The 26,498-nt window shown below is 36.1% G+C and overlaps 2 protein-coding genes across 2 annotated transcripts in view; one reads left to right on the plus strand and one right to left on the minus strand.

Moving 5' to 3' along the window:
• Window positions 1–26,498, plus strand: part of LOC134660074 (zwei Ig domain protein zig-8-like) — a 146,365-nt gene that overhangs the window by 47,279 nt on the left and 72,588 nt on the right. The gene's annotated exons all lie outside the window — the stretch shown is intronic.
• Window positions 14,670–19,742, minus strand: LOC134662200 (facilitated trehalose transporter Tret1-2 homolog). The gene is made up of 8 exons (XM_063518468.1): window positions 19,673–19,742; window positions 18,441–18,670; window positions 17,763–17,933; window positions 17,354–17,506; window positions 16,481–16,613; window positions 15,843–16,060; window positions 15,489–15,680; window positions 14,670–14,929 (listed from the first exon to the last, which is right to left on the minus strand). The coding sequence occupies exons 1-8, from the start codon at window positions 19,734–19,736 to the stop codon at window positions 14,702–14,704; spliced, it is 1,389 nt and encodes a 462-aa protein (XP_063374538.1). The 5' UTR covers window positions 19,737–19,742; the 3' UTR covers window positions 14,670–14,701.

The raw sequence follows: 26,498 nt of genomic DNA on the forward strand, positions 1-26,498 counted from the left end.
TTTTTCAACTGAAACAAACTTCTTATCTGCCTCTGATTAATTTCAACCAGCATTAGCTCAGACTTTAAAGACAAACGTTCTTCTCATTACAATAATTACACGAATTTCTCACTCGAAGCCGCGTATTTGTTAACATAATTCGCTGTTATTTAGTTTAGAGTCCCGTGATACATTTGACTAAAGTTTGACCGCTAATGATAATGCCTTATTAGATACTTGTGAGTTTGTTGCAAGTTGACCATTTTGTGTGATAAACTAATTATGACTCCTATCCTTACATTCTATATGCTATGTAAAAATTTACTTGTTGGTAGGTATTTTTATATTTTATTTTATTTTATTTTTTTGGGGCATCAACAGCAATACAAAAAGCACATGATACATAGCAAGCCAATAACAGATGTCCACAAAAATACAGCTAACATCCAATACTTAACAAGTGGCACAATATAAAAATCTTTAAGACAAAAGAAGGGAGGAAAAAATAAATTTTATACAAAGTAGGTAGGGGCTTACGTAACGTGTGTGTGTGTGTGTTTAGAATAAGTTCAATATCTTTCTAGCATCAAGCTCCTCTTCGAATTTTTCTACTATCACGCATTGAATCCGCGCGAACGTAGTACAAGGCCGCCGTGCCGCGTGGCGCCATATTGAAAAGTGTTTAAAATATGTTCAAATCTGTGTGTTCACCTACACCATCATCTACATAGACATATAATATGTAGGTAGTATGTATTAAAAACTGATTTAAACTTTCACGATTTTTACACATTATTAAATTGTACACCGGGACTTAATCGCGTATCTAAGTTTTAAGATTTACCTCCGACGTTTCGAGGACGGCGTTGTCCCCGTGGTCTCGGAGTCTTCTCCGTAAAATTCGGTAATTCTTAAAACTTAGATACGCGATTAAGTCCCGGTGTACAATTTAATAGTATGTATTAAATTTGTTAATACGGATTTACAGCAACTCTGAAATTAGGTTGGGAAGAATTAACAACAATCCTTATCCTAACATTACATGAGTTCGGATTCTAAGGCCTTTATCTGAACGTGAGCACGCAATACACTTAGCACGTTGACTGTTAGTAAACTTGCGAAGTTTGAGGACTGTGGTTTGATGATTGTACAAGTAAGTAGGTTTATTTGGAGTAAAATTTCAGTACAGTTTAGAGCAAACAAATCTGCGTACCTACCTGATATAAATTATACCTATATTATTATTATTTAGGTATTTATGTACTTTACACGGAAAAAGGTAAGATGATCAAAGAGAAGCAAGTATTAAGCAAAGATAGAAGATAGTTAAGATAGAAAGATAGAAGATTTATCGATAGTTAGCATAATTTGTAAAAGCGTCGGTATATTTACCGTGCACCTAGACTTCCGCAAGTTAGAATCGAAACTATATTTGCAATAAAGTTACACATGAATTGAGCTCAAAGCAAACGATCCTTTAGATTTTCCTCAGGTACTCTGGTTTCATATTGATTTTCTAATACAAACAATATTGTGTTTTGAATAAAAGTCTGCTTATTTGTGTAGACAAAGTTGACATCTGACAAAATCTAAACTTTTTAGCAAAAAACCGCATATGACATTAGCATGATAGCTCTTCTTGTTTTACGTATACTTATGACTGTGAAACGTGACAGTTATAGGCGCTCTCACTAGTCTTCACAAGCGCTACAGTGCTCTCTTACAGTGGTAACACACTTTCGCACCGCACCGCGACCTTAGTGCGTCGCTGCCATGAGTGAGAGCGAGAAAAAGACTTCGACTCGACTTATGCTCGAATATGCGTGTTACAATACGTCCATCCCTCCTCTTCTTTAACTCTGACACAGTCTCTAGAAAGTCAGTCAGTCAGTCAGCGATTATAATAGTCTTGAGAAATTTCGACTTCGAACCTCGATTCTAATTTTTTTATTGTTGTAAAACAGTCCCATTTGACATTAATCCTCACAAAAATAATTATGATTTATTAAAAAAACACCGACAGAAACAGACACTCTACTTTGTTACGTAAGAATCAATTAAAGCGCTTTGTATTACCATCACACAAATGGCCAAAGAGTCAAAGACATTACTGAAGTTCATCCTGTCATGCAATCAAGGTAACATGCTCGATTTGCCTGACAGAACACCCTTTGTTACTCAAAGGCTTCGAGAATCGGTGTGATTGAGGTTGAAATGATGGCATGTGATTGAAGCTAACAAATCTAGCCAAATGTAAATGCTCGTACCTATAATCTCGAAGCACATAACCACTCCAAGACTAGAGTCTGTGCGGAAAGAGAAGAGTCGTGGAATGTATGGGGCCCAATACATTCCACGACTCTTCTCTTTCCGCACAGACTCTACGTCACAACAAAAAAATGTGAATACGACTAGATAAATGTACTATCAGCATTTTATCTATATGAGCAAATTAATGAAATTAAAATCTTTATTTTCAGGCAACTATTGGTCCATAGATAAATATGTACCTTAAAACTAGCATACATTTTATACTATATATCCTTAAAACTAAAACACAAAATGCATTTCGCACCCCCACTGTGTCAGGCACTCGCTTCGCGGCACTGTGTCAGGGAGCCGGCCGACGGTGGCAGTGGAATTAGGGTAATTCCGGGGTAGTTGGCCGTAGTTTTTTAGGACTCGATAAAAAAATAAGTTTACATGTAATAAAATAAATATTTACTTCTTCATAAACTTTGATAAATTACCTTCGAAAATGAAAGAAACAAAAAAATATTTCAATTGCGAACAGTTTGAAAAAATGTTTCAAAATAAATTTACAATTGGCCATCTCTCCCGAGGTATCAATAAGTGTAAAAAAGTGTCCTATAATATTTATTTATTTATTTATTTATCCGGGAGTTATGATCATACCATTACAGGAGAGATGGCCATAACATAATTCTTCATTTGAGTATAATTTTTCATTTTTATTCCCCAAGTCCCTTTTCTTCTCAAGACCCCGTTTAGGCCACCCAATACCAGCAAACAGCGCATTCAACGCAATTATGGAGGAGAAGAGGCACTTGATATTTTTTCCCACACCTGCAATAGTTATCTTTCTAAATTAACTCCATTTTCCTTTTTTAATCATTATCATGCATAGGGGGGCTTTGTCACTGCTATCTGATAACTTTTGGAATACCTAATTCGTGATAGATACATCTTCATCACCGTGTGCCTTCACGGCCATATGGCCATAATACCCCAACTTGAACTGGCCATCTCTCCTTTTCGTCCGGGAGAGAAGACCACGCCTAAAATCAAGTTGAGACTCGAGCTTCATTCTTATTTAGGTTAGAACAATACTACAACCGTACACTTTGCACCAAAAGCAAATAACACCATTAGAATAAGACACTAGCATCACCACCATGTAAAATATGAACCCTCTAAGAAATGTTTGCACTAGTCAAAACAATCAACAAGGATTTTACGTAATGTGCTCTCTTAAAGTGGTAACACACTATCGCACCGCAACGCGACCTTGGTGCGTCGCTGCCATGAGTGAGAGCGAGAAAAAGACTTCGACTCGACTCATGCTGGCTTCCTGTCCTAAATATGCGTGTTACAATACGTCCATCCCTCCTCTTCTTTGACTCTGACACAGTCTCTAGAAAATCAGTCAGTCAGTCAGCGATTATAATAGTCTTGAGAAATTTCGACTTCGAACCTCGATTCTAATTTTTTTATTGTTGTAAAACAGTCCCATTTGACATTAATCCTCACAAAAATAATTATGATTTATTAAAAAAAAACACCGACAGAAACAGACAATTTTACAAGATTTTCTCCCAAAAGTTTGGCCATATCTTTGCTCCCAAGCATGACGTAAAGCGTACCTGCTAAACAAGAACTAGCGACATCTAGCCATCAGAACCATGAAATATTTGAATGGGCAATCTCCCCCTTATGGCCATCTACCCCGGAATTACCCTAATGATTATGGTATTGTGATCTGTGAGTGACCTGCGGGCATTAAATCTGTCATCAGAACTTTCCCGTATTAAGCAATTAACATTAAAACAATATAGAAAAAGACACCTTATACGTAAAACCTATATTATAACCCTTTGAAAATATGCACAGTCGCCATAAATAAATAAACAAACATCCTGCCAGATATAAACTCCACTCCTTTCTTTTACAGTCATTTTACAGTCTGTTAAACAGGCACAACGATTTTCGATAGTTCCGTAAACTTTTTACGTCAATACCCAATCAGACGTTAGGGATACGTCTGATTGGGTACAATAAGATAGGTAAAACCCTAATAAACTCTTTCAACTTCCAGCTTTGTGGTAAATCAACTCGTTATAAAGAAACAAATTCAACTTCGTTCGACCGTAGTTCTGCGTACGAGAACAAGGATGCCTTCGTTTCTTCGCAAAACCAATTCGTGTACTGACTTCCAAATGAACACGGTCTCTAAACGGTACAGTCACCATCAGATATATCGGAGCGGCCGAGGTGCTCAAAAATATCTAAACACGAACTCTAGCGCCTTTACAATAGAGGCGTGTTCAGATATTTGTGAGCACCTTGGCCGCACCGACATAGTATATCTGATGGCGACTGTACCTAAAATGTAATATCGAAATAAGGTTTTATCTTTATTCACTTGTAAATAAGTACCTAAAGTAAATTAATTTATTTACAAACAACCCATTGAACAGTTTTATTAAATGACTCAAGTCATAAATCTCATAATTCATTTGCAGTGGAGATTAATTGTGGAGTTAATACGTATTTTGACAATGAGATGGTTAGTTTGTTCCAATTGCAAGACCACTACCAAGTGCCACTGGATTAGATTTAGAAGTTTTCATTTCAAATTAGGATTCTACTTGTATAGTTTGTAGCTTTCTAATAGACCCCGAAGGCTAATCCTATTTTCTATTGTTCAGTAAAACCGCACGTGCTACTTACCTGCAAAAAAGGGTCCTAATTATTCTATTTGGCACCTGAGCGCGGGCTAGTCCAACGCTCAAAAAACCAGTGTAGGTGCGCTCTCCGATAACGCGCCTTTGTTACGCATCTCGATGACACATTTTAGACTGGTTCTGTAGCGTTCGACTCGCCGGCACTCAGTAACCGAAGTACCGATTTTTTATGCAGGTGGTTGTGGCACGTGGCACGAGAGGTTTTTCTTAACAATAGACAATAGGATTAGCCTTCGGGGTCTATTAGAAAGCTACAAACTATAATTTGGAATGAATCATACGGACCTCAACTAATAAAGGGATTAGGGACCATCATTCAACGCGTGAAGTATAGTGATCCTTTAAAATAAATCCATTGCTCCTGTAATAGGTATCTAATGTACCTTTATTGCATATTTTAAATATTCAATTGTATTTTGCAGGTAAGCTTGGAGTCGTTAAACTATGCAAATCCGTGTGTGAACTTGTGAAGGTGCGTACTCATTCGTAAGGATTGCTAATCTGGTCGAGATTATGTAAGTTTGAATGAACACAAATTACCTATATTCTAACAAACCTATTTTTTAACATAATTTAATTACTACCTAACGTCATACCTTCAATTACATTTTTTGAAAACCGAAGTTATTGTGTTTTTTAGGGTTCCGTACCCAAAGAGTAAAAACGGGACCCTATTACTAAGACTCCGCTGTCCGACCGTCCGTCTGTCCGTCCGTCTGTCACCAGGCTGTATCTCACGAACCGTGATAGCTAGACAGTTGAAATTTTCACAGATGATGTATTTCTGTTGCCGCTATAACAACAAATACTAAAAACAGAATAAAATAAAGATTTAAGTGGGGCTCCCATACAACAAACGTGATTTTTGACCGAAGTTAAGCAACGTCGGGTGGGGTCAGTACTTGGATGGGTGACCGTTTTTTTGCTTGTTTTGCTCTATTTTTTGTTGATGGTGCGGAACCCTCCGTGCGCGAGTCCGACTCGCACTTGGCCGGTTTTATCTTTTTTGAAATGAGATGCTCAATTGAAAACTAGTTAGAAATTACGTTTTATAACGCCCTGATAATGTTTGCTACAATAGCCGACCTCTTTATCTATAGGCCAACTGTTATGACCACCATAATTGGTTTATTTTCGAAGAATTACTGAAAATAATAATCTTCGCCAAATATATTCAAGTTTGTCAGCAAACAATGTAAATCAACGTAAACAGAGCTAAAATATTTTAACGAAATACCTGTTTGTTCTCACCTTTTTCTCGTTGAGTTTGGATGAAATATGTTACGGTTGAGAAAAAATATAGAGCTGATTGTCTGGGTTCCGGACTCGGAGGGTAATTTAAGAATATTGTATAGGTGGATAACAAAGGTTGACCGAACAGAAATATTTGTATAGGCTTTTAAGGGTATTATAACTAGGGATTGGCGGAATAAAATACACGTAACTTTGAATAAGATGGTTAATATTCTTTAACCGATATATTATATTGTAAGAATTGAACTTTCTCGCTTTCACGCCTTTTCTTTTATATACCTAAGTATGTATGTACATATACCTATATTCTTTTAGTCCCTGCAGACCTGTTGCCAAGTCTACGTGTTATCCTACAATTGTATCGTAGATGTTTGTGATGAAATATTGAATGGAAGGATGTTGTTATTCAAAATGTGTCTGTTTTTATATAACTAATTAATTCAGATTGATTTTCATAAAAAAAATATTTAAATAAATTTTAAAACGTCTAAAGCCTAATTTTATGTAACTTTATTGAAATTGAAAATTGAAATTACTTTATTCCAGAAACATGTACAAATAAATAATTTGAGATTGAGGAGTTGAAGATCGAGTTCCGTTCTGTTTTTTTATAATACAGTTTTCCTTCTTCTGGCCTACTTGTTAGCTAGCTAGAGCATTCCACTAGGTAATTGAATACGTGATTTAGCTAATTAAATGCGAAAGTTATCAGTTAAACCAACCAAAACCCTCTAAAATTCTGCCAAGATTGCAGCAAACTTGACATACTTAAAAGTATAGATATAAATAACTGAGTCCAACAAAATATGAGTGCTCACATTGTCAGTGCCAAACGGCTGAACATTAAAATGCAATTTTTGTATCAGGCAATGGAAAACGACTTTTATTGCGATGGATCTGAAATGCAACTTTAACGGTCTTGGAAGTTATTTCGTGGATTACGGTATCATTTTCCTACAGGTTTATTTCGTGAATTGGGTACATATTGAATGTTAAAATTCACTTATTTATGATTAGCATTTTACTTTGTGAAATCCACCTTTCACCTTTTAAAAAACATAAGGACTATAATATGAATACCTATATACTAGGTATATGTCTTTGCTGTTTTTGACGACAATACTTTTTGAACATCGTACAAGAAGGGGCTTGGATAGGATTGGCTTAAGTTTACCCATTGAGTCAATGTTATGGCCCGTAGAGTTACATAGAACTCATAGAACTTCTATCTTCTTAGATTCTATGATAGAACTTCATTCTATTAAGGTGTATTCGTGTATTTCCGAAAGACGAATAGTGGCGGATAATTCCGGAAGCTGACTCTTACTACAACGGAATATGAGTGATTTTACAATGATTTTCGGGATTACCCGATTTCCGGAATTACCCTTATAAACCTTATGTCATAATCATAACATGTGCGGCTGTCGAGGTTCATGCAAAAAGTCCGCGCCACAGTAAGAGGCTAGAATAGTAAATCAAATAAAAACAAAACTAACTTAGGTTTCAGTATGACTATTGACACAAAAAAAGAAAAAAACATTACTCGTCTACAAGACAAGTAGGTATATTTACTTATTTTACGACAATCCAAACAAAAGCTCTAGCATCGCAAATGTTTTTCATAATCCAAAACAAACAACGGCTCAAAGTGTACCAAAAGAACTTGTCAAAACAAAGTGCTATTTTTCCCACTAGAATGTTCTTGTTTTCGAGAAAACGTCATTTGGTCGGATGTTAGTTTGTTTTGTCAGTTTGTTTTGTGCGGCGACCGAATTGGGTAATGACCAGGAGGTGAAATATTGCGATAATAGCCTGAAAAGGATGTTTTTTGCAAAGTTCAGTCGTAGATAAAGTAAAATTTAATGACCTAATAAGAAAGGGATTAAGATATCGTACGATGGTAGATAAAGTTTTTGTTCTTCTTATATTAAACGTGCAAGCTTTCATTTGTAGTAATTTGTAAACTTATCCGCAAACATTTTCTCTTTAACAGATAGAAATAAATACCTACTTTTGATTTTGGTGATTCAACGAGCTGCGAGCGGTAATAATAATGAATTTAAAAGACATCCCGATGTCTCGAACCGTTCGTAGTCAACGGGTGACTGATGAAAAATGTATTAACCTCTGTGAAAAGTAAAATGACTGTGCATAACTACCCCCTACCCACTTTAAAAAATGAACATAAACATAGGTGAATATATTTTTCCTTAGTCTCCCGTTGACCACTGTACAAGTAAATTGCACATGCATCATATTGTTCATTTGCCCCATCAGCATTTGTTTATATAAAGGTTTCGTAATTAGTCAATAAGTACCTATTCATTCATTCAATATATTCACGTTCGCTACTCTATAAGTGTGCACACCTATCAAGTTATAATAAATCAGTTTTATTTCAAGAAATCGTCTTTCGTGTTCCAAATTACTATCAAGATATTTATCAAGTAAATGTTAGAGTTAGCAAGTACTGTAGCCGCCGTGCAGGTCAGGAGCTCGACGACTCAAATAAAAGCTTCAATTCTTAGTGAACTGATATAATCTTCCAAAGGTACTGGTTTACAAGGGTTCTTGCCAAAACGGTTAAATGTAGAAGTGGTATGGATATTGTATGAAGGCTGATGAGAGAGTGATTTGCATAATTTCAATAGTACAAAAGGTGGTTAAATTAAGGTGCCTCTAATTGGCCGCGATACAAAGTATGTGGAGCGCTCCTATTGGTGCTTAAGAAAAAGCTTCCGAATACTAGCCGAGCCCGACGGCCGCGTTTAGCTACTGCATTAGGAATGTATTAAGAGTTTATACAAATAAAAGGTTGCGTTCGCAACAAGTACTCTAACAACCACGAACGTTGTAAATGGTTCGTAAAGTCAGGATGTTATTAAAATTCATTATTACGTGACATAACTCGTTTAAATAGTTTAATTTCATAAGCAATTAAATATTTCGGGGAAAATATCAACAGACTTGGTTATATTTGTGGAAACTCAAGTTTAAAGTTCCACTTAAAACGGCATTATGGTCAGGATGGCCGCGCCGATCCCTTTATCAACGGGCTTTAATAGCAGTTATGCCTCAACGCTTCGCTGGCTGAAACACGCAAAATGTTAATTTACTTCATTTAATTTGTTGAGTGAAATAATTTAAAATGATACAACCTGTCAGTACAATGGGGAAAGCTCTGAAGATCTTTTTGAATTGGTATAGTTTGTAGCTTTCTAATAGAGCCCGAAGGCTAATCCTATTGTCTATTGTTAAGTAAAACCGCTCGTGCCACGTGCCACAACCATCTGCATAAAAAATCGGTACTTCGGTTACTGAGTGCCGGCGAGTCGAACGCTACAGAACCACTCTAAAATGTGTCATAGAGATGCGTAACAAAGGCGCGTTATCGGAGAGCGCACCTACACTGGTTTTTTGAGCGTTGGATTAGCCCGCGCTCAGGTGCCAAATAGAATAATTAGGACCCTTTTTGCAGGTAAGTAGCACGTGCGGTTTTACTGAACAATAGACAATAGGATAAGCCTTCGGGCTCTACTAGAAAGCTACAAACTATACCATGGTCTCGCTTTTATTACCGCACCCGCCAAAGGAGCAAAGCTCATTCTCACTTCTTAGACATGTCACACCAAGAATAAACAGGCATCTTGCTCGTTTATTCCCAGGGCGTGTATAGAATGTGGAATGAGTTACCTCCTGAGGTATTTCCTTTCCGCTACAACATGGGGTTTTTCAAGAATCGGGTATTCAGGGTTCTCAAAGGCCCGCACCGCATAAGTGGCTCCTCCGATGTTGCCATGGGCGACGGTTACCGCTTTCCATTAGACAGCTCGTCTGCTCATTTGCTGACTATCATATTATTTTGTGAAAGTTTAAACCATCCACAGTATTTTATTGCGATCTGTATTTGTATTGTATTCTTTTGTATTATATTGTAATGTATTATATTGTGATTTAAAGGTCCGAAAGACGGATAGGCCGAAGGTGTAAGCTTAGTATTTTTTTTATACTAAGTGCCCCGTTGGCACTTTACAGATACGGAGCCCTATGGCTGGTTTTATTGTCACGTTGACCGTGAGCGCTGGTAGGTCAATTATGTAACCAGAGAGCGTTTTAGATTATATACATATAATGTGTCCTATTGACATACATCTCCAACACAGTCCATCAAAAATGCGAATTGCATGGGATTTCACGAACAGATAAGACTTTCTTCACGTACGTTTTTTGTCGACCAAGCTATTTTGTTCTACCCGTAACTTCCTATGTATACTACAAAAGCAACGATCGATCCGCTCCTTGAGATTGAAATTGCACACGATATTCTACTCAAACACAATATCGAAGTCCTGAATAATTCCCGCCGAGCGTCACGTAATCAACTTACTAAATCAATGTTGACGCAAGTATTAAGTCACGCCAGAGATTTCACTTACCAAATCCGTCGGGAATACGGTTTCATGCTGTATAATATTCAGTTTGGTGCATTGTTTTGACATAATTACTGTTGATTGAACAGATGTGTTGAATTCACAATACGTACGAGTTTAATTAAAATATTTCTAGAGAAAAGCATAACAGTTTTAATTTAATATTGTATACATAATGTCATATTTGTTAAAAGTACTACAGGTATTTAGTTTTACCCATGAAAGCCATGAACCAAATTCGATTACATGTACGCCATTGTGTCGTATTTAATATAGGTTCCTATTGATATAAGTTAAGAAAAATTGCCAAGTCTTTTTTAAAGCATCAGATGCCTAAAGGTACTGAAAGGATCTGAGCCGGTAGCTATATTAAGCTAAAACTTCTCTTGTTACGTCACGTCGACTGAAAAGTTAAGAGTTGGCTTATTGTGAAAAACGTGTTTTATGTTAGTACCGACCATTAATTAGCTGCCGCGAACACGCGGGCCTGTCATTTCAGCGGACAGAGAGCAGGCGCAGTGATTGCTTTCGAAGGGGCTTGATTACAGTTCAGTCTTTTTCTTCGAACACTACAGAAATACTGCAAAATTGATGATGTCTACATAAAACTCGTACGGTGGGCCAGGTACCTATAAAGATTGACACTAAATAAAAAAATACGCTGTACTTTAACTGGATAGGTAATAAGGTAGAATCCGTTTTATAATTTAATACATACTTACGATTTCGTATTTCGATTTAAACTAAAGATAAGTATATTATTATCCGATGATATCCATACAATTTTTTTAGTTGTGGTAAATTGGTTCTGATATAAAATAATATGCTTAATATTACGTGAAGGCTCCAAAATTGTATATCTAAGGTTTTCATTGCCTAGTGACCTTCTCATTTATAGATGTTCGCACAGCGTTTTCTGATTTATAGCAGGAACAAGATGGCCGGAACGCCGGAAATCGAGAATACAAATCCCCTGCGCAAGGTTATGTGGGCATACAGAATATATGTGGTACTATCACTTTGAATATCCGTACCGTCACTGTATATAATATGACTAACACGATACTTATTTAAGTATTCATTTTAAACAATTTACTTGATCAAATGTTTTTAATTTTATGAGTGTAACTACACTGCAATTTCCTCAGTATTTGCCTCGCTATTTGAAATGGTAAGCAAAGCGTGTAAACATTGTGACTTTGTGTTTGTTTCCTGTGTGTTACGTACCTACAGCTGGTTTTCGAAGTTCGTTTGTGAATTGTATAAACAAAGTTTCTCTGAAATCGGGTTTACCTTTAAGCTGTTGTAGTATTCATGGCTAGACCGCATTTCGTTTTCACATGATGTTTATTTTTCTCCTTACATTATAAGTTTCGTATGAATTAAAAATATCCTTATTAATAGAAAATATATAAGTTTACAATACAATACAAATCCTATTTTAATATAGTTATACCTACTATTATATTATAGTATATAATTATTACAATACAGAATATATTATTGTTATAATTACTAGATTTTTTAAATGTGAAATGTATAAAAAAAAACAGAGTTATGTTTTCGAAACGAGGGTCTGGTATACTATTGAGATTTACACGTAACTAAGTGAAACCTGCGTGTTAGATGTTTATCGTTTTTTTTTTGGTCGATATAAATTATCCAAAACCGATAGGATTTTTTGTTCAATCTTTATAAATAACAGGTACCTACATGAAAACTCTGCAACATTTCTATCCAAACCCAGTAATGAAACATCACTCAGAAACATTAGCGCCCACAAAGGTGAACATGAACATGTGAAATATTATCAGCCAATGCGACTGACACCTACGAGTACCTATCTCTTATTCGTTGGCGTCGGAGCGATTTCCATGGGACATGGACGCATTCTCTGATTGTAACGACAGATTTTGAATATGATTTAAACCAGAGACGTCACTTTTAACACTGACAGATCATACTCATAACAAATCCAGGAGGATTTGACAATATGTTACGGTTTAGATGTTGTTTTCATACGACCTTAAATAAGTATCGCTCACGCTGATTGGTGCAGGTGAATTGAAATGAAATTCGTGCGTGAGATTACGCACCAATCACCAAGACGTTTGTCAAGTCATGTAATGACATGTATTGTTTAGTCCATGAATGAGCGAGTCGAAAAAAACAGACAAATAACGAATGAGACTGAAAACGAGATAGACTAACATCGAACATGCCCAAAGAAGATGATGACCAATACCGGAATGAGCTGGAATAAGAAAAAGGCTAACAACAAATATGACCAAAGATGAGAAAGACCATCGACGAACGTGACGAATGTAGAATGGGTGACGAAAGCAGAATACGACTAATTTAAGAACTTGGCAAAAAACGACTGGAACTACCCAAGACGACACCAAAACTCAGTATCGCTGTTGGTTTTCTCAATAAATAATAATTATAAGAAATTAAATTGAAACTAACTTAATCAAGAAACTGCTTTCAAGCTGATAAAATAATTGAGGGGCAGCCAGTTAATTCAACTGCAAAGGGTCCCTTTTCAGTGATTGTACTCTTAACGTCAAGTCGTCCCTTATTTTGGCTTTCAGAGGCAAGCAAAATATCGAGTTACAGCGTATTTTCTGTTAGTGATTGTATTACAGTCGAATACTTATTGAGACTGAAAATCGTGTTCCGTCAGTCAGCCTTGTTATTTTCGTTTCTCTTAATAAGGTGTATAGCGCTGAAGCATTATTGAAGGAAAATGTGTGTTTATTTGCGCAAATGAAACTTTCTTTGACAACAGTCACTTGAAAACAGGGTCCCTATGCGTTTATGTAGATATATGAAGTTCATAATACATATATGTTGTATGTTGTAGTTTTAGAGAAGGTTAGGTAATTGTGATTGTTTTACAATATTAAGTGCAAATATCACACAGAAACTGTTTATTCAACTTAGTTAACGAGTATTAGAGATTCACTAAAGAATAACTAATCGTTTATCAGATTCAATCTATCTACGCTAATACTGAGCTAAGCCATTTAGGCTCAACCCGGTGCTCAAATCAACATCCTATTGGGAACTATGTAGTCTAAATACCTAGTTACGCTGTTCTGCAAATATTGGTTACATGCAATGTTACGTACCTAAGTATTATTATATATTGTATTGTGTAGTACCTACTCGTATAGGTAATGCAGTTATTATTTAGCCACCGTGTATAGGTTAATTTTAATATATTCTGGTTCTGACTTCATTGCGCAAGTATTTCAATGTCCTTGCAGGATTTAGATATGTGTAATATTATAAAAAAATAATCCAAGTATATATGTAATGAAATATGAAATCTCTATTTATAAGCTCATAGAGGCTATAAATCCCACTGCAGCATAGGTTAAAATATTATCGGCAAAGCCTACGCCGTCTATGCCACAGAATCATAATGTCCCGTTAACTCTTGGCTTCACACCGGGCCAGTTGGCTCGGCTCCATTCCGCTCTTGTTCAATGAAACATGAGAGTATTAGCCTCGATGACGTCATGCTGGTAATTCGTCCTATAATTGGATTTATACTGGAATTACTGGGCTGTTTCAGGATTTAATACAGTTGTCAAGCTTGAATAAACAAAACTACTATTCATTTTTTTTTATAAAAAATGACTTACTGATAATATCGAAAACTGCGTTAAAAGGAAAGTGGAGCTTCCAATATGTTCGCCATTTTGTTTTATTTCGCTCATAACTCTTAAAATAATAATAATTGGACAAACAGACTCACGAGTGATCCTGTAAGGGTTCCGTTTTTTTCCTTTTGATGAATGAAACCCTAAATCTGAAAATATAAAACAAACGCCTCTTTGTTTAGTTTTATTCATAATGTCAGTATCCATGATAATGAGGTCTAGTTTGTCGGAGAAGCGACCATCGTTTCAACGCCTCGAATGGAGCGAGATATGGCGCATCTAGATGTTAGATGACACGAACGTTCGTAATAAATATTATTCGAAGGTGGAAAACAACACACTCGTGATAAAATTAAGTACTTATTTAATAAATAAATTTTCATTCGCATCTGCCTTCTAGTTCTTTGCTTAGTTGTACCAGAGTCTTCCCTTTAGTCTCAGGTAAAGCCACATAAACAATGATTACTCCTATAAAATTGAACAACGAAAACCCGAAGAACATAGTGTGCATGCCAAAGTATTCGGTGATCGGCGCAAAGATCATAGCTTGTACTGCACAGACGGCCCAACTGTAGCATACGAGAAGGCCGAGAATTTTTGTTCTTAGCTGAAACAAAATAAAATACCTTTACGTTACCCTAGGCCCGTAAGTGGGATTTTCTTCCCGCTACGTGAGAAGAAAATCTCACTTCCTGGCCAAGGCAAGACGTAAAACTTTAGACAAACCACGGGCGGTAATTCGTTAAACCCCAGATCGCATATTTATGGCATATTACCTACGATCTGGAGCATTTACGAAATCACCCCTAGGTATGTAATGTACTATTACAGTATATATGGTGCTCCTTTACCGCCCTAGTGCGATAATTAGCACATTACGTAACTATGTATGTCGAAAATTTAAAGGACCATATGGTACTGTAAAACGTTGTACGATACATGTGCGAATACGTAATTCGCAACTCCCTTCGGTCGTGTTATAATTTACCGCCACGTGTTTCGAATTTTATATTTTTCGCACTTGTATCGTAATGTACTAATGTGATAAATGATGTAGGTAGTACGTGTAGTATTAAATGTATATAAAAATAAGATTTTAATTATGTAATTACCAAGCAAATTGATTATACTACCGAACTACAACGAGTAAATATGAATTAATTTACCTGCATGCTGAACATTTCGGATATGACTACGTATGGCAGAGGCATATGCTGTCCACTTGAGTACAAACACATACCAATACAGACTACTGCCAGCCATGATGGCAAAGATACTCCATTTCTTTGTACGACAATGAGTGCCCCCAACATGGCCAATGGTATACCAGAGAAAATGGCACTTATCATAATTAGAGGCTGAAAATGACAAATAAAATACTTTAACAATGAAACAGTAATTGCAATTATACAATAGCTGTAGAAAACTACGTAATATATTAGGCATCCGATTTTGAATATGATACAGATAAAGAGTGTTATATGCCTGATAAAAAACGATCATGTGAAATATTACATTACCTTTCTTCCAAATCTCTCTATAGTAAGAACTGATAATAGAGATCCTAATGTCATGAGAGCTGGAAAAGATAAAGCTTGAACTTCTGGGGCCAATTTTACTCCAGCGTTTCTCAGGATCACTGACGCATAGGTTATAATAGCGTAAACCCCGCTCATGTCTAACAGTGTGATCATTAAAAACGATAAACCAAGACCTTTTCGTGATGTCTGTTCAGATACTGAAAGTAAAAAAAAAAACCTTTAGCTTATGTCATTATTATAATTGTTAAAAAAATATTAATTCTTTATAATAATAGGGTAGGTAAACGAATTGCTAACACAATTTTAACAGACTTTAATATTTCAAAAAGAGGTTCTTAATTTGGTTGTAGGTTTTTTTTTATTGTTTGTTACCACAGAACTCCGTCAATGCTGAACCGATTTGGAAAAATATTTATTTGGTGGGTTTCTATGATTTGTCAAAGCCCAGTTCTGATGATTCCTCGAGTTGTAACTATTTGTAATTGCATTTCAAACTGGTTAGTGAAGTCGAATTTTCTGTCGGTAAATTCGTGCAAAATTAGCCAAACATTTAAATAAAATTAAAACTTTTGCTACTATAAAATCATATGTGTAATAGGTACTAGAATAATACTTACAAATAGACTTCCAAGACACTGGCGGTAGATTTTCATATTCCGCAATTTCATTTTTGGTAATCATAATATCCCGCTCTACTTCTTTGTCGTCTATTTCTACTCCTCTTAGCCAGGCCATCACTTTAGCAGCTTTCTATTTAATAGTATAATAGTATTGCAACCGTTGTTTAAGAGAGGTCATAAACGGCGAGTGGCCTGAGTAACAATTTGAGGCGAAGCCGAAAATTGTTAATAAAGACGCCACGAGTATTTTTTGACTTAGTTAAGCCACGTTGCATACAATACTTTTTTCTACGACCAAGCACTTACTTTGAAATAAAATTGTAAATTTAACTAATATTTTTAATTCAAGAAGTAGCAAAAATGGAGGATACTTACGGGCGGAAAAAGAATGAATGAATGAATGAAATTAAAAAAAAAAACAAGTCTATGGTTCACTTATTTGTCAGTGATGACATTTAAAATAAGGTTGGCAACACTGCTGTATTTCATTAAGTGGTCATTACACGAAGTATCGTAAAATCGCCAAAAAGATACTGCGTGTATGCAGAAATTATTTTTTGGGGCAAAGAATAAAGACTTGTCTTGAAAACTATAAGGTAGGGTTTTAAAGGTGTGTGCACGACCCTTTAAATGACAAATAAAAGTACGGGAGTGCAAAAAATATATAACATGGCTGTTGTTTATTATACAGTTATATCAGAAGAAAAAGATCATACACTACGTATATTTGCTTGCTAACTCAACGGGACAGATTTCAATACAATATGTACCTGACATATTATTGACTCTTCTGTTAGTAGAATTTTTGCATACCTAAAGAAATTTTCTTATATATTCATTTTCGCACTTAAATAAAAAAAGATTAAGTACCTCAATTTTTCCTTTCTTCACCAAGAAAGCAGGAGATTCGGGTATAAAAAATAGTGCAATTAGATTGAAGATGGGGACCCACGTAACTATCCAGAGAACGGTATAGTAATTCATATATGCTCCCATCGCGTACATTATGAGCAATCCTATGCTCTGAAAAACAAACAAAAATAATTATTTTTCTACTATGTTAGGAAAGGCAGACAGACAGGTCAGTAATTAATAAAGGTTACGTTATTGCTGCAGCTTCAACGCCGCCGCTGTATCTGTCAATTGCCTTCATAAAATGAGTGACGGATCGAATGTCTTAATTGCGGCAGCAATGTGGTGACGAACGTACTAATTCTGTTGCAGTCGCCATTATCGTCAGTCAGTCGTCGCAATTTATTTCTTAGAAATGTATATGTACCAGTAGAAGTATACCAAAGGATCCCAAAATGCCTCTTAAGGAGTCTTGTGCAATTTCTTTTATATACACAGGAGCAACACAAAATACTCCGCCACCGGCAATGCCACAAAAAGCCTGCGATATGAGTAGGTTTATGGGATGGGCTGACACCAACTTTAATGCGAAGCCGAGCTGAAATAAAAATAATTATGTAAATAAAGACAACAAGTATAAGTTTATATGTAAACAAGTCTCGAAGGCTTCTGCCGATGAAAAATAACTGTAAATTTGGATCGGCTATAACTTAGTTCAGTTTATACAAAGTTCAAAGTTTTTTTATTGTATGTCGGAGAACAGTTTAAGATGGCTACGGCTTTCCTACTGCGGTAAATGTCTTATTCTGATTTTACGCTATGCTACATTACCTTCCTGAATATATTAGAATTTTTTATTTGAAGTTTATACCTAAAGTTTATACGTTGTAATGTTATGTGTAAGTTTGTTTATTGTTTCTCTTTTTATCTGTTTTTCGCCATAAATAAACAATTTCTATTCCTATTTCTAAAGTACCTACACTTTTTTCGGTAGGTATATGCTTTGTCTACTTACTGACTTACGAGTATTCGAGGTGTCCAAACTTTTGTGTAATAACTATAATTTTTTTGGTCACATTATTATAAAAATTCAATAGATACTTACAATCTGTGGAAGTACTACTAGGATCAAAGACAAGCGTCGACCAAAAGCATCTGCTATGTAACCATATAATACTGCAGTGCCGATGGCTACAGTACTAATACCACTAGCAATAAGAGTAATCTCGTAGTTAGATAGGGGGTAGCCAGACGGGCTGTTCGCTGACTGGAGAACAATGATGAAAGGCGACATCCAGCCGTTTTGCAAACCGTACGTTAGTACTGGTATTCCAGCTAAAAACATCAAGTCAATATTTATTTATATATATGTAAGAGGAAAGTGGCATGAAGGAGATAGGTTTTGAAAGAGGCATTTGGATGATCTTGGTAGTTTTGGAACGGGCTATTGTACAATTTTTTTTGTGAGAACGAACACTAACCTTCTGTCATCTACAAACATTTCACGCATATAAAATCGCTCCAAAACTGCCGAAATAATTCAAATGGCTCTTTTAGAATCTGACTCCATCATGCCACTTTCCCCCTAAAGTTATATAGTACATTACATACCTAGGGAGGTCAATTCGTGAATGCTCCAGATCGCAGGTGTTTGTGCATTTTAATAATGCCATAAATATGCAATCTGGGGCTTTACGAATTACCGCCCGTGGTTTGTCTAAAGTTTTACGTCTTGCCTTGGCCATCAGGCAGTGAGATTTTCTCCTCGCTTAGCGGGGAGAAAATCCCACTTACGGGCCTACGGTGACATGCAATATTATACGAAACTTTGGTATTGAAAAGGGGAAAAGAGTTGCATCTGTTGGTTTTTGGCATTGAAAAGTTAAAAACATTGTATATAAAACTGTTAAACGTAGAAACTTTGGCAAGGTTGCGTTCCGATTTCGTGTGCCGTTTGCAACGGGCAAAGCTACTGTCAATCCCTAGATAAAATGAGTGATGGAGTTGAAAGTTTCAATCGCGAACACTATTATATGTGGCAACGCAACGACACCAACTCAATTTATCGGAGAAATTGACAGGTAACATCGTCCGTCTCCCACCACTACAACATTGCGGCAGTCGCAATAAGAATGTAACCTTTAGGGTAACATTCCATTTCTGACCGCATCTGCACGCACTACTGGTACTGAACGCGTCGCTGTTACTGTCAATTTCCATAGTAAAATGAACAGTAGTGCAGCTGCGGTTGGAAATGGACTGTCACCTTTAGACTAAAAAATAAGACAATCATCGGATGCAAGATAAATCAAAGCAGTTATATTTCTTAAAACTCACCAATAATACCAATTATCCATTGTTTATATATGGTACCTTTTTTAGAATCTCCCAAAGCTGTCATTTTATATCTATTAATTTTTGTGTGATCCAAAATCTTCAGTACTAAATATCAGTTATACATTAATTTAAAAATACTAAGTTTCACAAAAACTGCTTAACACATTTAACGTTTTACTGCAATGCAACGACTCAAAGTAATAGTTTAACAAAGTCAATTAATGTGTTTATTTTGAGAATACTTAAATATAGACAAAATATTTATTTTATCCGTCATGGTATCAGTAGCAGTCGAATTTAATCAGCCGCAATAAAGATACGAGTAAGTAAAGTCGTGAGTGACGAAGATTCTATGAAGACAGCTTGAGAATTTTATCATAATTATTTGCACATTCAAAATATTAAAGGCGGATATTAAACAAACAAAGGTAATGTAAACAACATTTAGTAAATATGTTGTGTTACTAGAAAGGACGGCAAATGAAAAGTGTCTTTAACATAATATTAATATATGAAATCATATCAATAAGAGTTCATATAGATATTTATCGATAAGCTTTTGGATGCCTACTGTGTTTGTAAGGATAACATAGTAAATTGATTACCTTTAAATTGTTTTTAAATAAAAATAAAAAAAACTTTATATTGGTTTTATATTATACAAATATATTGGTTAAATAGAAAACTGTGCAAAAAATGTAAAAAATAAATATTTTGGAACTATGAGAGAATTATGAGAATTGTGAGACCGACGACGACGGGACTCGGGATTAATAATCGTGTTATTATTTGTCAAAAACAAATGAAATCCAGAACAATTGAAGTCATGCTGTCAATCAATCTTCAGTCTAGAACATGATGAGAAAGAACGCGAGAAGATGACGTCTGTCGTTCCTGGGTCTAATCCACTGGTTTGCTTTGAATAAGAAGTGTAACGTGTGCTTTGAATCAGAATCCAGTAAAGACTGTGAGTTGAATAACGTATTTCATTGACGAGGGCTCGTCATCCATGATTGAAGGTTCTGATGTGCTCCCTCAGATCATAGAAGTAAGGAGATTTATAACGAAGCATAATTTCAACGAGAATCGGTGTCTCCAACTGTACCCCACCACATCACTGAGGGCGTGGCCAGACAACCAACTCACGCGCTGTGATTGGCCGAACCGCGTGGGGTAAAGGACAAGAGCGGCGACGCTAGAGAGTAGGACAAGTCGATAAATTTACAACAGCTATCGATATTTTGTATTATGTTCTAAACATGACTTTATTGTTTTGGCATTAAAATGTTTTAAGTAAGTAATAATTGCCATTGACTTAATTTATATACCTACCTTTAAACATTTGACCTTATTTGCGAGCTAAGATTTTTAAGGCACGATTAAGGTAAGTACCTATATTATTCAATCCATAAAGTTCTGTCACAAAGGTTTCTACTGATAGAATGTAATACAAAGCTTTTAATAAAAAAATAGCAATGATTCGAAAGCTTGTTATATGTTTATCAAAACGTACCTAACATAATTGGTATAAAATTTAGTAACGATTTTATTTACTGTTTGTTTAATATTGTTTACTTTGGGATTGTCGTTAGACGCGAGTAGGATTTTCACGACGGATCCGATATGTATGAGAAGATCCGCGGATCGGGATCCAGATCCGGATAATTTCATACTTACATTTCGGATCCGGATTGCAAACCCTACTTATAGGTATAAACTACAATGTAATAAATAATATTTAAAACAGTTTTTTTCTTTGACGTACCTACCTACTGAATTTTTATTAACAATTAATAGGTATACTACTACAAAATAATAGTAAAATTTTAATTGAAAAATAATTACTTCCATACACACTATATCCAGATATTTTTATCGATAACGCTTAAACCTCAATTATGCACGAGCCGAGCGCCACTCTAGTTCCTTGCGGAAAGAAGGGAATCTGCTAGCGGCCGTACCAAGAAACAATAATGCCGTTGTGGATATCGTTAGCGGCTTAATGCATTGCGCCGTTGCCTAGCACACTACAAATAGTTTTCCATGCTAAGCCGTCAATGTAGAATGCATATTTAAATTGACACGCGTTTGTTTGGCAAAATGGTCCGACTGAGTAAAATCATACGTCACTGGATTTATTTGTTAAAATGTGTTGTTTTATTGACTAATACGTAAAAAAAATGTACTCACATGTGGTATGTAACTCCATGATCCCTATAGTTTTTGCTAGCACTCCTATTTCTACACGAAACAACGCTACAAACCGGCATTTTACGTAAATTGACGAGCACATTTTTCTACGACAGCTACATTGCGACTGTCTTACTGGTCTTACGGCGGAAAGAAAAATGGTCCGCCTGACCATGTTGCGGCGACACGCGCCACGCCTCCGTCAGATATCTAGTACCTTCTATGATCTGAGTGTGCTCCTGATAGTATGATACGCCCACGATTCCCGACATATCTTATTTTTTATGTAACTCTTACTGTCTCCTCCATATATTGTTTACGTCGAAATAAATCATTAAGCTTCAGTACCGTTATTTGAAGCCTATATTTCAAATAAATAGGCTTCAAATAAGGTATTTCGCTTAATAAGCGTTTTATTGTAAGGTAAAACGCTGCTATTAAGCTTCAGTACCGTTATTTGAAGCCTATTTAATATTTGAAATATAGGCTTCAAATAAGGTATTTCGCTTAATAAGCGTTTTATTGTAAGGTAAAACGCTGCTATTTTTATACCTTATAATCGTGTTATACAAGAATTGTGAGAATGTAAAAAATTTAACACGAATTTCTACGAAAAAATAACTTCAATAACGTAAGAAAACGACAAAACAAAGCCACGGCTTATTAAATAATAAAATATTGCATACCTACCTACATATAAATATAAAAAATATGCACGCATTTTGTACTTATAGTGGAACATAAAACAGTAGAAATTAAATAAAAAGGAACTAAAAAGATTCCACACTAAATTGTTGCCAAGTTTAAGCATTTTACGTCAAAAATGTCATACCTAGTTACGTAGGAAGTGACGCCCTCAATAATTTTCTACAATTTCTTATCGAACTATAATTTGGTTATGTATGTGTGCCCAATCTATCCAGTATATGATTCAATAACTGTCAGGATACAAACAATTACCAATTAAGTCACTGCAATTCTACCTCATTGCGCATCGTAATTCAATCGCATCCTTATCAAGGCAGACAGGGCTGTCGTCGGTAGTTGACCGCAGCGTAGCGAAGGTCTACGTTTTGACTCGGGCATTTTGCTTTCGTATGTCCGGATGTTTTCCTCTACAGGTCGCAATTCTTAACCGTTTTTCGTGAGATTTTGTGACCGAATTCTATGACTAAATAAAAAAATTTTGTCGATCCGGTTTTTGGAAATTTTTCAAAATGGCGGAGTCGTGATAGCTCCCGCCTAAACAAATAGGCGTATCGGTGTCATAAGAGTTTTTTTCTTTTTGAGACATATTTACATAGTAAATGGCAAAAAATGCAGAAAAATTGTATTGCTGGTTTAGACGGTATTTAGATATTTAGTTTGTACTCGAGAATGAGTAGCCGAATTTCGTCAGCTTAGCTAAGAACTGTCATGGCGCATTTTGTAAACAATCGCTTTTTTTGTTTGCACACAGAAAGTCTGGGTAAGATCCCCAGTAAGACATAGCTTTTTGTATTTTTTTTTTTCACTTAAACTTCGTATTTTTTTTTTAATAAATTAAAATCTTTGTATTATTGATTGATCAAACCGCTGTGTGGTGCTGTCATCGTGCACGGTCCCAATAAGCTATGCTCGCGAGGTCTACAGCTCACAGAGCCACTAGTTTTATTATTATTCACTTTGTTTATAGTGTAACGACCTACAAGGTTTTTTTAGGGTTCCGTACCCAAAGGGTAAAAAAGCGGCCAAGTGCGAGTCGGACTCGCCCATGAAGGGTTCCGTATTTAGGCGATTTATGATGTATTAAAAAAAAACTACTTACTAGATCTCGTTCAAACCAATTTTCGGTGGAAGTTTACATGGCAATGTACATCGTATATTTTTTTAGTTTTATCATTCTCTTATTTTAGAAGTTACAGGGGGGGGGGGGACACACATTTTACCACTTTGGAAGTGTCTCTCGCGCAAACTATTCAGTTTAGAAAAAAATGATATTAGAAACCTCAATATCATTTTTGAAGACCTATCCATAGATACCCCACACGTATGGGTTTGATGAAAAAACATTTTTTGAGTTTCAGTTCGAAATATGGGGAACCCCAAAAAATTATTGTTTTTTTTTTCTATTTTTGTGTGAAAATCTTAATGCGGTTCACAGAATACATCTACTTACCAAGTTTCAACAGTATAGTTCTTATAGTTTCGGAGAAAAGTGGCTGTGACATACGGACGGACAGACAGACAGACAAGACGAATCTATAAGGGTTCCGTTTTTTGCCATTTGGCTACGGAACCCTAAAAACGGGACCCTATTACTAAGACTCCGCTGTCCGCCCTTCCGTCCGTCCGTCCGTCCGTCCGTCTGTCACCAGGCTGTATCTCACGAACCGTGATAGCTAGACAGTTGAAATTTTCACAGATGATGTATTTCTGTTGCCACTATAACAACAAATACTAAAAACAGAATAAAATAAAGATTTAAGTGGGGCTCCCATACAACAAACGTGATTTTTGACCAAAGTTAAGCAACGTCGGGCGGGGTCAGTACTTGGATGGCTGACCGGTTTTTTGCTTGTTTAGCTCTATTTTTTGTTGATGGTGCGGAACCCTCCGTGCGCGAGTCCGACTCGCACTTGGCCGGTTTTTATAGTATTATATAAATGGTTCAAAACAAATAAGATGTTGTAATAAGTATACACTAAAGTTTACAAGAGAAAATAGTCGATCTCTTGCAAAGTAGGTAAAAGAAAAGCCATTTAACTAAGTAATAGACATTATCCTACGAGAAAATCTTGAATTAGTGACTATTTTGACCAATACTAATAAAGTAACTGATTGGAAGTCTGACGTATAATGGTGACAAAGTTCTATAGACCATTCAGTAGAAACAAATGGCCCTACGTGGTCTGACACGAAAAAAAAACACTTTTTCCTTAATAAAATCACGTTACTGTAATATTTCAACGTGAATCTATTTTACACAATGAAATCCCACCAAAAACATTTTCATGTAAAATGTTGCCAAGACGAAACCATAAGGCTCGCACTGACAAAAAGTTATCAGATCTCTTGTAGAGCCAAGCTTCTAACTCTACAAGCCCTAACTTCACAAATTCTACACCTTAGTCAAAATATGTGGCTTGACCGTTTCGCTATTGTCACATGGACGTAAGGTGAAAAATGTATTCACTATTCATTATTTTTTATAATACAATAGTTCTTGGAGTAACGAAACGGCCAAGCCACATATTTTGACTAAGGTGTAGAATTTGTGAAGTTAGGGCTTGTAGAGTTAGAAGCTTGGCTCTACAAGAGATCTGATAACTTTTTGTCAGTGCGAGCCTTATGGTTTCGTCTTGGCAACATTTTACATGAAAATGTTTTTGGTGGGATTTCACTTCTTTTTGTAAGTTGCTTCCATCCCCTAATTTAAAGGGTTGCGAGTGTGATTTAAGGTACTATTATAAATCCTGAAATACGTACCTCGGGGCATCTTTTATACAATCTGCTTTTTACTGATTCCCCATACAAACTTCAACCCTCCTTTTCCCCTAACGCCTTTTCCAGCCCCTTTTCACCCTTACGGGGTGATTTTGGGGTTGAAAACTATTCAATGCCATTCCCCATTACAAAAACTATCTACATACAAATTTCAACTAAATCGGTTCAGCGGTTATTGATTTCCCATACAAATTTCCAACCCCCTTTTCCCCCCCTTAGGGGCAAAAAATTTCAAGTTTTTGAATTATTTTGTTGTTTGTGTACTAATACTATCTTACATACCAAATTTCAGCTTCCTAGGACTTCAGGAAGTACCCTAGAGGTTTTGATGATCAACAGTGAGTGAGTGAGTCAGTGACGAAATTGGGGTATTTTAGATATGAATAAAATCTTAAGTATAAGAGCTATGCAATTGAAATTTTTTACCTTTAATACGTCCATTATTGACATCATATCCCGAGAATTTTGTTTATCTGGCATAATCCAAACCCAAGTTATGAGGGTTCAAAAAAACGACGAAGCGCTTCGAGAAAAGGTATGTAGTGCCCTTGCGCTTCGCTTTGCTCGTCTTGGCGGGGGCACTACCGTGCCCCCAGATAAACGGGAGCGCCCTTTTTGCCCGTTGGCGTGGAAGAAATGAAGATGTCGTAACGTTCAATGCACTTTTCAATAATAGTATTGTGGCATTACGATAAGAGGATTTTTCATCTCCAGTGATAGGTATTTAGGGTGTAAATGAGTTTTGCTGAAGTTCCTAATAGTATTTTTTCTACTCGTCGACTGCAATGCTTGAATTAAGACTTCGTATACCAAAGTTAAATCGCATACTTTTTTTAACTATGGGACCCCAACTCAACTATAATATTCATTTCGATACTGTTTAGGCAACTATAATATGTATTCATTTCGATACAGTTTAGTCAACTATAATGAAATTGACCCATCGAAAGCGCGGAGCAAGTACCAGGGCCTCATGAGTTACGAGAAGGTGTCGTTGACCAACCGGCCGGGGGCGCGGGGCGTGGGGGTCGGGTCGCGTACGAGTATGAAGGTATCGCGACTGCTCGCGCATCTTAGCTGTATACACGTATACTTTTGTTTTTTTTTTACCTACATATATGATTCGTCTACTAGTTTTAAGTATTTTTTT

The sequence above is a fragment of the Cydia amplana genome, chromosome 2 (assembly GCF_948474715.1).
Source record: "Cydia amplana chromosome 2, ilCydAmpl1.1, whole genome shotgun sequence".
In the NCBI taxonomy this organism is placed as follows: domain Eukaryota; kingdom Metazoa; phylum Arthropoda; class Insecta; order Lepidoptera; family Tortricidae; genus Cydia; species Cydia amplana.

Excerpts from the sequence above, each read along its gene's own strand:
- LOC134662200 (XM_063518468.1), bottom strand. The coding sequence starts at position 19,736 with ATGACAGCTTTGGGAGATTCTAAAAAAGGTACCATATATAAACAATGG. Across the intron at positions 18,671-19,672 it reads ATGGATAATTGGTATTATTG|CTGGAATACCAGTACTAACG; the intron begins GTGAGTTTTAAG and ends TGATGTTTTTAG. Across the intron at positions 17,934-18,440 it reads TAGTAGTACTTCCACAGATT|CTCGGCTTCGCATTAAAGTT; the intron begins GTAAGTATCTAT and ends TTTTTATTTCAG.